This window comes from Scyliorhinus torazame, chromosome 17 (genome assembly GCF_047496885.1).
Source record: "Scyliorhinus torazame isolate Kashiwa2021f chromosome 17, sScyTor2.1, whole genome shotgun sequence".
Taxonomy (NCBI): Eukaryota; Metazoa; Chordata; class Chondrichthyes; order Carcharhiniformes; family Scyliorhinidae; genus Scyliorhinus; species Scyliorhinus torazame.
The window spans coordinates 138,099,435-138,112,753 of NC_092723.1; the positions used below are offsets into that span (position 1 = coordinate 138,099,435).

A 13,319-nucleotide genomic window follows, 5' to 3' on the forward strand; every position below is an offset into this window, starting at 1 on the left:
CAGACTATTAAGATGGTGACCCCACAGAGGTTCCTCTTTGTTTTTCAGAACCTCCCAATCTTTCTGTTCAAGTGCTTTTTAAGAAAGATTAATAGACTAGTATTGAGCTTTATGTGGGTGGTGCGGGTCCCCTGTATTAAAAAAGTTTGACCGGGGTGGGGGGGGGGAGAACATGGGCTGCTACTATTGTTATGGTCCATAGATGGTTGACAAGACCAGGAGTTGGTATGGTGTAGAGTGGAGGAGGCTTCGTGTAGAGGGACTTCCTTCAGGGCATTGGTTTAGGCTCCCCTTCCTTTTTAGCCGGGTAGGTATTCATCAAACCCAGTGATGGTTTCCACTTTGAGGGTTTGGAACCAGTGCCGATTACATTTTGGTTTGGAGGGCATGTATAGGAAGGCTCCGATTAGTGGCACAGATTTATTCCAGCGAGCTTGGATGCCGGGTTTAAGGAATGGGACCGCTTGGGGATCCACTGCTTTGAGGACCTGTTCTTGGGTGGGATGTTTGCAGACCTAACTGAGCTGATGGAGGCCGATCAAATGCCCAGGGGTAATGAGTTTAGGTATCTTCAGATAAGGGCTTTTTTGAGTAAAAAGGGCCTTTTTGAGTAAAGTGTGGAGTTCATTTCCAATGTTACCGCCCTTGGGTCTGCAGGACAGGCTCCTCCCCGATATTGAGATTGGAGGGAGTAAGATCTCCAATGTGTATGCTGAGTTGGCCAGTAGGGAGGAAATCTCGATGGTGTCGATGCGGCAGAGATGGGAAGAGAAGTTGGGAGGTGAGGTGCAGGGCTGGATTTGGGGGAAAATAATACATAGGATTAATGCTTCCTTATCTTGTGCTAGGCTCAGTCTTACACAGGTTAAGGTTGTGCACAGAGCGCATATGACACTGACTAGGCTGAGCCATTTCTTCCCGGAAGTGACTGATCAATGTACGCAATGTGCCGGATCCACTGCGAATCATGTTCACGTGTTCGCGTCCTGCCCAAAACTGGTGGGCTTTGGAAGGGTGTTACGGATGTACTGTCTCGGGTGGTGGGGGGTAGTGGTGACGTTTTCTCCATGGGTAGTTATCTTTGGTGTGTCTGAGGATCCAGGTGTCATGGTGGGAAAGGGGGCCGACGTGTGGCATTCGCCTCCTTGCTGGCCCGAAGGAGAATTTTGTTCAATTGGTGTGCTGCAGAACTGCCAAGCACAGGGTCATGGGTACAGGACCATGCTGAATTCCTTCCTTTGGAGAAGATCAGGTTCGTCATGAGAGGTTCGGATGAAGGGTTCTCAGTGAGGTGGAAGCTGTTCATCGACTTTCTCAAGAACTACTATACCGTTAGTGGCGGGGGGGGGGGGGAAACAATAGTAATTTTGTTGACTGTTAAGGGGGCGGAGGTTCATTAGTTTTGGTTTACTAAGAAATAAAAATGTTTACTTTCTCATTTAGGGCGTTGAGGTCATATTTGTATATATATATATATATATATATATATAGGGGGCTCCATTTATATTGTATTGTTATCGTGTTATATGTAATGTTAATATGTTATGCACTGTTTGTTGTTGTTTAATGTTATGGATTGTTCCTGTTTTTGTATTCTCTATATGTTTGGATATGCCTTCAATAAATTATCTTTTTTAAAAAACATACTGTTTTAAAAAACCCTCTTGGACACACCTAACAAATTGCTCTCAGACGATACTTGATAAAGTCTATCAGGTACAGTTAGCTGAAGTTGAATCTCATGGAATTAATGGTAAAGACCGAGTTGCAAAATTGGCTGAGCGGCAAAATTCAGAAGATAAGGATAATGGACAGGTACTCTAATTGGCAAGACGTGACAAATGGTGTCTACAAGGATCTGTGTTGAGGTCTCAACTATTTACCATATTTATTAACGACTTAGGTGATGGGTCAGAAAGATACATATTCAAGTTTGCTGGTGACATAGGAGGAATTGTAAGCAGTGAAATGGAAGCATAAAATTACAAAGGAATATTGTTAGATTATATGACTGGGCAAAATTATAGCAATTTCAATGTAAGTAGATGTGAAGTCACCCATTTTGGGCTTAAAATGGATAGAACAGAGTATTTTATAAATGTAAAGCTAGAGGTCCAAAGACACTTGGGGAGTCCAAGGTACACCGGTCATTAAAATTTCATTAAAAAATAATCAAAACGGTTAATGGAATTCTGGACTGTTTACCTAAAGAACTGGAATACAAGAGGCGAAAAGTCATGCTTCAATTATCAAAAACTCTGGTTTGATCATAGCTGGAGTACAGTGAGCAGTTCTGGGCACCACACCTTAAGAAAAGATATACTGACCTTAGGGAGTGCAGTGTAGATTTTCCAGAATCTTACCTGGACTCCAGGGTTAAATTACAAAGAGAGATTGCACAAACCTGTTTTGTATTCCTTGGAATTTAGAGAGTTAAGGGTGATTTGACTGAAGTTTTCAAGTTATTGGGGGGAATAGAGTAGATATAGAGAGAAACTATTTCCGCTGGTTGGGAGTCTCAAACTATGGGCAGCGTCTAAATATTAGAACCAGTCCTTTCAGGAGTGAAGTTAGGAAACACTTCTTCACACAAAGGGTGATGGAAGCATAAAATTACAGAGATGCAGGTAGATTATGCAAATTATGTGAATGGGCAAAACTGATTCAAATAGATTTCAATGTAGGCAACTATGAGGTCATCCTCTTTAAACCTAAAAAGGAAACAACTTCTAAATGGTAAAAATTGGGGAACAGTGGAGCTCTAAAGACATATGAAGTCCCAGTACATACATTAAAATGCCATGAGCAGGTACAGAAAATAATAAAAGGCTAATAATCAGATGTCCTGATTAGACCACACCTGCAGTAATGTGAACAGTTCTGGTTGCACACTTTAGGAAGGCATTGATTTACAAAAATGATACCTGCTTTAAGGGTTCAATTCTGAGGACAGATTGTACAAACATCATTGAATTCCCTGGAATTTATGAGGCTAAGGTGTAATTTAATGAAAGTTTTCATCTCTTCAGTGGCACAGATATGTTTGATGTAGAGAAACTATTTCAGTTGGCTGGGGGGTCTAGGACTAGGACTAGGGATCAAATTGAAGCCAGCAAGAGTAAAAGTAAGAAACAGTTCTACACATAGGGATGGAAGAAGTTTGGAACTCTCTCCAAATAGCAATTGATGCTGATCAATTGTTAGTGCTAGATCTGGGAAAGACAGATTTTTGTTAACCAAAGGTATTAAGGGATCATGGGACAAAAGTGGGTATCTGGACTTAGGTATTAGATCAGCTACTGAATGACAGCGAAACAGGGTCAAGGGGCTAAATAGCCTATTACTGTTCCCATGCTCCCCTTCGTGTAGAGAAGGTTAACAGAGGAATTCAAGATTATTAATGGTTTTGATAGAGCAAAGAGGAAGAAACGGTTTCCTCTGGCAAGTGGGGATAGAGATCATAGATTTAAAATAATTGGCAAAATATGTAGATTAGATCCTTTATCACACAAAGGCTTGTTAAGATCTGGAACACACTACGTGAAAGGGTGATGGTAGCAGATTCCATATGAAATTTCAAAAGGGAATGGGATATCTACATGAAGAAAACACATGTTCAGGGTTATGAGGAAAAAGCTGGAGAGTGGGACAAAATTGGACAGCTATTCAAAGAGCTGGCACAGGTACGATGTCCTAAATGGCTCCTTCTATTTTTAAAAGTTCAATGATTATACCTTAATATTATTGCTCAGTTTATCGAACTACTTTTTGTTCACATCCATTGCCCTATTGGACCCTGAAGTTAATTAGAACAGGTTCATTAATAGGAATAGCATTATAAAACAAACTAAAGATTTTGTAAAGAATCTTACTCGCCACAGTTGAAGTTTTCGAGAAGAGATTTCAGTAGGGGTTTAGTCTGATTTAGAACCATCAAATTTAGCATATTGGAAGTGATATATTACATCTATTATTAGGTTTAATTACAGACACCCAGATAAACAATGAATGTTACACTACTTGCTCATAATAAGCCTCATTAAACTTACAGTTTATAAACCAAAATACATCACCAAAAATTAAATCAGAGAGATAAATGTATGTCATATTTCACTAAGTGTTTTCTTGTGCCTGGTGAGAAACACACATTCTTGAAATACTCTCCTCCCCAAATTTCTCTCTTTGAGAGTTCTGATCTGTGACAGGATGCCAGACTCTTTCCAGTGTTTCAAGAAAACGTGAGCATAATCCAATCTCCACTGGATGGGCGCATATAGACATACACAAACATGCACTTCACAAACAGAATCCCAGATGATTCGTCCCACTCCGGGTGTAATGCAGCCAAATCTAGTGACCACATTGCTGTTTTAGCTAAGGTGAGCTAGCTCAACACAGGCAAGGGACTATATGCCAGTGACAATCCTGGTCAGTGGACCCTAAGTGGCACTGAAGCAGCATTTTTACCAACTAAGTTATTTGAGAATTCTTGGAAAGGGCTTAATGTCAGCAAAGCTTCAGATACTTACCCAAGAGAGCTTGCCCTCGGAGAATGTGGTCATGTTCATCAAAATGAACATGTTGAGCTCCATGGTGCCTGGAAAGATTGGTTGAGCTGGATGTTGAAGCAGGTGGCAGCTGGTGATGAATTGCAATGTGGGGTGACAGTTGACCCCTGTTGTTGTTTTCGAACTGAGGTGGCAGGCCTGCCTGAGCCTGGATGTAACAAGAGTGACCTGGAATCTGTCCCGGAGAAAGTGGAGAAATTGAAGAATGTTTCTGGGGATTGCACAAATTTTGTTGGTTAAAGGGTCTACTGGAACTCTGAATATTCTGTGAACAAAAGCCTTGCTGTGGCATTAACTGTGAGTAGGCCTGATCATGAATGTGATTGTGACCAGGATTAAACTTTATAGTCGGAGTCATATTCATCAAGTTGTCAGAAAGCCATACAGGGCCACCTTGAACCTGAAAGAGAAATAAACAGGAAATCATATGCATTTACATTTCATACGGAAACACAGGTCTTTTATTAATTAACCAGGTCATTCAATTCTGCACATGTAAATGAAAATGGAACTAGAAATGTTCTTTCTCTCAGAAAAATCTGAATATGCAACTCTTTTTTTGAATACTATCAAGGACCAAGGCCATTATTTTGAGCTGAACTACACAAACTGAAGCATTCCTCCATTATTAAATATGACTGAAACAAATCTGTTTACAGCAAATCTAACAGCACAATATATTCAGGAAATTCGAGAGCTCAGCCATACCACTTATGGGATGCACCAAGCATCTCCATGACATTTCCAGAGGGCAGGACAGAGTATTTCAATGAAGTGGTTCATTCAACAGAATACTTATTAAAGCTTGGGAGCAGATTACCTGCTCACACAGATTGCAGGAAACAACACCAGGGTTTGCTTTAAACTGGCATCTGTAAAATCATCAGGTACAGCTAGGACCATTGTGCGCAACAAGAACAAGGTGAAGAGAATTATTTTTTTCTTGATTTATTTACATATTATTTCTGCTGTTTTGTATTCATTTTTCTGCTAATATAACAATTATCCTTTTTGGTGGCAGATAGATTTTCTCGAAGTCCATGCAGTCCTTGTAGTGGAGGGATACAGCCGAGCTGAATATATTTGTGATCAGGATTTTGACCCAGCAGCAGTAAAGGAATGGTGAATGGCTTGTGGGGGAACGTTCAGGTGGTGATGTTTCTATGAGCCTGCTCTTCTTATCCTTCTAGGGGTAGAGGTCATGGGTTTGAAAGGTGCTATCTAAGGAGGTTTGGTGAGTTGCTGCAGTGCATTTTGTTGATGATATGAGACTGTTGCCATTGTACATCAGGGTGGAGTGAGTAAATGTTTAAGGTGGTGGATGGGGCGCTGATCAAGTAGGCTAATTTGCCTTTGATGGTGTCTAGCTTCTTGAGTGTTGGTGGAGCTAAACTAATACAAACAACTGGAGAGAATCTCATCACATCCCCGACTTGCACCTTGTAGATAAAGGACAGGTTTTTGGGGAGTCAGGAGGTGACTTACTTGTTGCAAAATTCACAGGGCGGGATTCTCCAATATGTCCCAACGCCCACGTAAAAATGCGCGCAAATCACTCTGGACTTACCTGGAGAAAGTCCAGGGTGATTCTTCGATTTGCAGGGGCGCTAGCAAGGTGTAGTCCTCGCAGCGCCGGCTGCCAATATGGGGCCCTGCACTTCTGGTCGGGGGTCCGCGCATGCTTACGGCGTCGGCCGCCCCACGCGACATGGCCGCACCACACCGCTGACCGGCACCAAAAACCCATGAATGATTCCCTCCGCCTCCCCCACCAAGGTGGCCACATACTGAGTCTGCAGCCTCCACGCCGAGTTCCCGACGGGTGGAACCATGAGAGAACCACGCCGTTGGGAACTCGGCCAGCTGCACTCGGTGAATCGCTGCAGGGGCCTCTTTCAATGGCCCCCAACCGGCACCGCGTCGACCCGATGTCAGGTTCGACACCCATTCTCTGCCCCCGCGCTGATCGCGATTTCAGTGCGGAGGTTCGGAGAATCCTGCCCACAGTTCTGACTTGCTCTTGTAGCATAGTACTTATGTGACTAGTCCAGTTAAGTTTCTGATCAATGGTAACTCCCAAGATGTTGATACTGGAGGAATTCAGCAACGGTAATGCAATTCAATGTCAAGGCGAGATGATTAGATTCTCTCTTGTTGGAGGTGGTTATTGCCTTGCAAGTGTGTACCACTTTTCAGCCCAAGCCTGAATGTTGTCCAGGTCTTGTAGCATGTAGTCACAGACTGCTTCAATACCTAAGGAGTTGTGAATGATACTGAACATGTTGCAACCATCAGCAAACATCCTCATTTCTGATTTTATGTTGGAAGGTCATTGATGTGACAGCTGAAGATGGCTGGGCCTAGGAACACTAGCCTGAAGAACTCTTGCTGCAATATGCTGGGACTGAGATGATTGGCCTTCAACAATTATAATCATCTTGCTTTGTGCAAGGAATTTCTTAAATTAGAATCACAGAATCCTTTAGTGTACAAAGAGGTCATTCGGCCCATTGAGTCTGCACCGACCATCTGAAAGAGTACTCCAGCCAAGCCCACACCCCCGCCCGATCCCAATAACCTCTTAACCTAATCTACACATCTTTGGACACTAAGGGACAATTTAGCATGGCCAATCCTGCACATCTTTGGACTGTGGGAGTAAACTGGAACACCTGGAGGAAACCCATGCACACAGTCACCCAAGGTCGGAATTGAACCTGAGTCTCTGGCGATTGTGCCACAAATACATAAAAGGAAAAAATGAATCTGTACTGAATCAAAGGTTTTGAAACATCTATTGACTAATGAGTTTTAGATGTTGAAAGGTTTACACAGGAAGTGATAAGTAGGACCAGGAGAGAAAAAATGGCCTGGTTATCTTGCACTTATGGATCATGATCAGCTGGCATTACAACAAAGGTAACCTGGAGAAACTTTTCAAACGTGTTCCAGCATTACACAGAAGATGGTGCTCAAGATTTCTGGATTTACAAGCTCTGAGAGGTCCAGGTGATAAGGGAATCACAAATCTGTCTGTTGAATGTGTGACAACGGAATCAACTGGGCGCATTATGATGGTCCTGTTATAAATTATGATGGATTATTTGTGGCAGGATATTTCTCTTATTGACAGTTGTTTCAGTATATACAATTCACTTTCCCAAGAATAAGGATTATAATTTCATCTGTGCCCTATTTTTACACTACAGTTGTGAGTGACTACCCACAAAAACACTTCATTGGCTGTAAAGCAATTTGGGATGTCAGGTGATTGTGAAAGGGACTAGCTATATAAATATAAGTCTATTCTATTCCTTTCTGAAATATTGAGGGCATATTATGAAATATACAGAGCTTTATTCTGCTACAATGGCAGGAATGCATGTAATTTAGAGTATCCCTTTAAGAAAACAGGAAATAATGACCTATTCAGGCTCATCACAACCAATTAGAAGATAATTGCTGGAGATTATTCTTGGTGGATAGTTAGTAGCTTATGGGAAAATCAAACTGGTTTATTTCAGAAGGAAACAACAACATCTTAACAGAGTGCCTTTAAAAATAATAGAATACCCAAGGCACTTCAGGAGCATTACTGTAAACTAAAACAAAATATGACACTGAGCCACATAAGGTCTCTTGACCAAAAGCTTGGTCATAAACAAAAAAAACTGGGAGAAGGAGTAGGCAATTCAGCCCCACGAATCCGATACTCCATTCGAAACGATCATGGCTGATCTCCTCTCAGCCTCAACTCCACCTTCCGGCGCATTCTCCATAACCCTTCAACCTATTACTGATTAAAAATCTTTCTATCTCTCCCTTAAATTTACTCAAAGTCTCGGAATCCAATGTACTCTGGGGTAGTGAATTCCACACGTTTACGACCCTTTGAGAGAAGTAATTTCTCCTCATCTCTGTTTCAAATCTGCTGCCCCTTATCCGAACTCAATGACCTCTCGTTCTAGATTTTTCCACAAGCAGAAACATCCGCTGTATGTCTACTTTGTCAATACCGTTGGTCATCATCTTATTGTCAGGATGCTCCTGTTTAAACCCTGTTTTTTCCTTTTAATTTCTGTTATTTTTGCTAATACAATTTTTGTCCATGGATGATTAGTGACTTTAAGGCAAAGGAGTTTACCTTTAATTCGAGCAGAAGCCTGGGTTGGGTTAAACTGAAGATTGATCTGTGACCTTAACGCAGAAGTTGTCTGCATTTCAAACCAGCAGATTCCAGAATGATTTGACTGACGTCAGTGTTGACTCAGTTTGATGGACTTGGTTGGTGGCCAATGGACTGCTCAGATTATCGGGCATTGCCAATACCCCGTGCTGATTAGTTCTGCTTTCTCTGGAATGTATCTCTTGTTAATAAGGCGTGTTTTTCTTTCAGCTTTGTTTTGAGTTCAGAGATGTGAAAACTTCCCTGATTTTCTTTCTCTCTCAGATGTAAAAAAAACCCCTGAAAATCCACTGTGGGGACTCAGTAAGGCTGGAGGTCATTTTGGTGAAATTGGAAACCGATTATGATTAAAAACAAGGCTGGAAACTGGACTAACGTGAAACAGAGGGCGGGATTCTCTGCCCCACCATGCCACTTTTCTGCCCCGACCCACTGGTGGGGTTCTCCGTTATGTCAGCCGGTCAATGGGGTTTCCCATTGTAGAGCAGCTCCACACCATTGGGAAACCCCCGGGCGCCAGCAAAACGGAGCATCCCGCCGGCGGAGAATCCAGCCCAGAGTCTTAAGAAAGAAACAAACCTGAGGCTGATCCTTTGAGTAAAGACCCAGTTTAATAAGGGTTAAAGTGATTCTCCAGAGAAAATTATACTGCCTGTGAGTACTGAATGAATGTTACTGCCAGAAGACCAACACCAACAGTACACCAGTGGCTTTGAGCATTCAGTGGGCTGCAAAGTAGTCAAAGTCAAAAGCAAGGCTCATCTTATTTTTACCTTAATCCAGATTATTTTCATTCCTTCCCACTCTGTGTTTGTCTGTCTTGTGTGTGTGAGAGAATGAGACGGTCAAAAGGGTGTAGTAGGTTAGCTGGTTGTTATTCCGTTGGAATTACTGCATATTTCAACTTTATTTCTGTTATAAACAGTTCTTATGTTCAACTTACAAACCTGGTGGTTGTATATTACTGGGCAGCCAAGGGTCAAAGACTTCGGGAATTTTACACAAATTTTTTTTTTTTTTTAAATGTATTTTATTACAAACTTGTATCAACATAGAACATAGAAAATACAGCACAGAACAGGCCCTTCGGCCCACGATGTTGTGCCGAACCTTTGTCCTAGATTAATCATAGATTATCATTGAATTTACAGTGCAGAAGGAGGCCATTCGGCCCCTTGAGTCTGCACCAGCTCTTGGAAAGAGCACCCGACCCAAACTCAACACCTCCACCCAACACCAAGGGCAATTTGGACATTAAGGGCAATTTATCATTGGCCAATTCACCTAACCCGCACATCTTTGGACTGTGGGAGGAAACCGGAGCACCCGGAGGAAACCCACGCAGACACGGGGAGGACGTGCAGACTCCGCACAGACAATGACCCAAGCTGGAATCGAACCTGGGACCATGGATCTGTGAAGCAATTGTGCTATCCACAATGCTACCGTGCTGCCCTTAAGAACAAATAAATCTACACTATATCATTTTCCCGTAATCCATGTACCTATCCAACAGCTGCTTGAAGGTCCCTAATGTTTCCGACTCAACTACTTCCACAGGCAGTGCATTCCATGCCCCCACTACTCTCTGGGTAAAGAACCTACCTATATCTACCACCTTATCTACCTGATATCCCTCCTATATCTTCCACCTTTCACCTTAAATTTATGTCCCCTTGTAATGGTGTGTTCCACCTGGGGAAAAAGTCTCTGACTGTCTACTCTATCTATTCCCCTGATCATCTTATAAACCTCTATCAAGTCGCCCCTCATCCTTCTCCGCTCTAATGAGAAAAGGCCTAGCACCCTCAACCTTTCCTCGTAAGACCTACTCTCCATTCCAGGCAACATCCTGGTAAATCTTCTTTGCACCTTTTCCAGAGCTTCCACATCCTTCCTAAAATGAGGCGACCAGAACTGTACACAGTACTCCAAATGTGGCCTTACCAAGGTTTTGTACAGCTGCATCATTACCTCATGGCTCTTAAATTCAATCCCTCTGTTAATGAACGCGAGCACACCATAGGCCTTCTTCACAGCTCTATCCACTTGAGTGGCAACTTTCAAAGATGTATGAACATAGACCCCAAGGTCTCTCTGCTCCTCCACAATGCCAAGACCTCTACCGTTAACCCTGTATTCCGCATTCATATTTGTCCTTCCAAAATGGACAACCTCACACTTTTCAGGGTTAAACTCCATCTGCCACTTCTCAGCCCAGCTCTGCATCCTATCTGTGTCTCTTTGCAGCCGACAACAGCCCTCCTTACTATCCACAACTCCACCAATCTTCGTATCGTCTGCAAATTTCCTGACCCACCCTTCAACTCCCTCATCCAAGTCATTAATGAAAATCACAAACAGCAGAGGACCCAGAACTGATCCCTGCGGTACACCACTGGTAACTGGGATCCAGGCTGAATATTTGCCATCCACCACCACTCTCTGACTTCTATCGGTTAGCCAGTTCGTTATCCAACTGGCCAAATTTCCCACTATCCCATGCCTCCTTACTTTGTGCAGAAGCCTACCATGGGGAACTTTATCAAATGCCTTACTAAAATCCATGTACACTACATCCACTGCTTTACCTTCATCCACATGCTTGGTCACCTCCTCAAAGAATTCAATAAGATTTGTAAGGCAAGACCTACCCCTCACAAATCCGTGCTGACTATCCCTAATCAAGCAGTGTCTTTCCAGGTGCTCAGAAATCCTATCCTTCAGTACCCTTTCCATTACTTTGCCTACCACCGAAGTAAGACTAACTGGCCTGTAATTCCCAGGGTTATCCCTAGTTCCTTTTTTGAACAGGGGCACGACATTCGCCACTCTCCAATCCCCTGGTACCACCCCTGTTGACAGTGAGGACGAAAATATAATTGCCAACGGCTCTGCAATTTCATCTCTTGCTTCCCATAGAATCCTTGGATATATCCCGTCAGGCCCGGGGGACTTGTCTATCCTCAAGTTTTTCAAAATGCCCAACACATCTTCCTTCCTAACAAGTATTTCCTCAAGCTTACCAATCTGTTTCACACTGTCCTCTCCAACAATATCGCCCCTCTCATTTGTAAATACAGAAGAAAAGTACTCATTCAAGACCTCTCCTATCTCTTCAGACTCAATACACAATCTCCCGCTACCGTCCTTGATCGGACCTACCCTCGCTCTAGTCATTCTCATATTTCTCACATATGTGTAAAAGGCCTTGGGGTTTTCCTTGATCCTACCCGCCAAAGATTGTTCATGCCCTCTCTTAGCTCTCCTAATCCCTTTCTTCAGTTCCCTCCTGGCTATCTTGTATCCCTCCAATGCCCTGTCTGAACCTTGTTTCCTCAGCCTTACATAAGTCTCCTTTTTCCTCTTAACAAGACATTCAACCTCTCTTGTCAACCATGGTTCCCTCACTCGACCATCTCTTCCCTGCCTGACAGGGACATACATATCAAGGACACGTAGCACCTGTTCCTTGAACAAGTTCCACATTTCACTTGTGTCCTTCCCTGCCAGCCTATGTTCCCAACTTATGCACTTCAATTCTTGTCTGACAACATCGTATTTACCCTTCCCCCAATTGTAAACCTTGCCCTGTTGCACGTACCTATCCCTCTCCATTACTAAAGTGAAAGTCACAGAATTGTGGTCACTATCTCCAAAATGCTCCCCCACTAACAAATCTATCACTTGCCCTGGTTCATTACCCAGTACTAAATCCAATATTGCCCCTCCTCTGGTTGGACAATCTACATACTGTGTTAGAAAAGCTTCCTGGACACACTGCACAAACACCACCCCATCCAAACTATTTGATCTAAAGAGTTTCCACTCAATATTTGGGAAGTTAAAGTCGCCCATGACTACTACCCTATGACTTCTGCACCTTATCAAAACAGGTTACAGCGAATAAACACCCCTGGGAAACATACTTCCGAACAATCAACGATACAGCCTGTACAGATTTTTCCCCTTTTTCACCCCACCCCTCCCCGTGATGAACAGCCCCATAAACATGGTGACAAACATCCCCCACCTTTCGTCAAACCCCCCCTGAAGAGCCCCTTAACTCATACTTTATCTTCTCTAATCGCAGGAAGTCGTACAGGTCACCCAACCAAGCCGCTAATCCTGGTGGCGATGCTGACCGCCACTCGAGTAAAATTCGGCACCATGCAATCACGGAGGCGAAAGCCAAGACATCGGCCTTCCTCCTCTCCATGAGCTCCGGCTTCTCTGAAACCCCAAATATCGCCACCAAAGGGTCCGGGTCCATTCCCTCCTCCAGTATCCTGGCTCAGACCGCGAATACTCCCGCCCAGAATCCTCCCAATTTTTCGCAACCCCAAAGCATGTGCGCGTGATTCGCTGGTTCCCGCCCACACACCTCACACTCATCTGCTACTCCCTGAAAGAGCCCACTCATTCTCGCCCGAGTGATATGCACCCTGTGCACCACCTTAAACTGTATCAGGCTCATCCTTGCACAAGAGGAGGTCCCATTTACCCTACACAGTGCCTCACTCCATACGCCCCAATTGATCTTCCCTCCCAACTCCGCTTCTCAT

At 43.4% G+C, this 13,319-nt stretch overlaps 1 protein-coding gene across 5 annotated transcripts in view; it reads right to left on the reverse strand.

Moving 5' to 3' along the window:
• Positions 1 to 13,319, reverse strand: part of LOC140394181 (probable helicase with zinc finger domain) — a 682,830-nt gene that overhangs the window by 141,303 nt on the left and 528,208 nt on the right. For all 5 annotated transcript variants that reach the window (XM_072481139.1, XM_072481135.1, XM_072481136.1 and 2 more), the window contains one exon: positions 4,530 to 4,968. In XM_072481139.1, the coding sequence (XP_072337240.1) occupies positions 4,530 to 4,968 (439 nt within the window). The remainder of the gene's footprint in view (positions 1 to 4,529; positions 4,969 to 13,319) is intronic.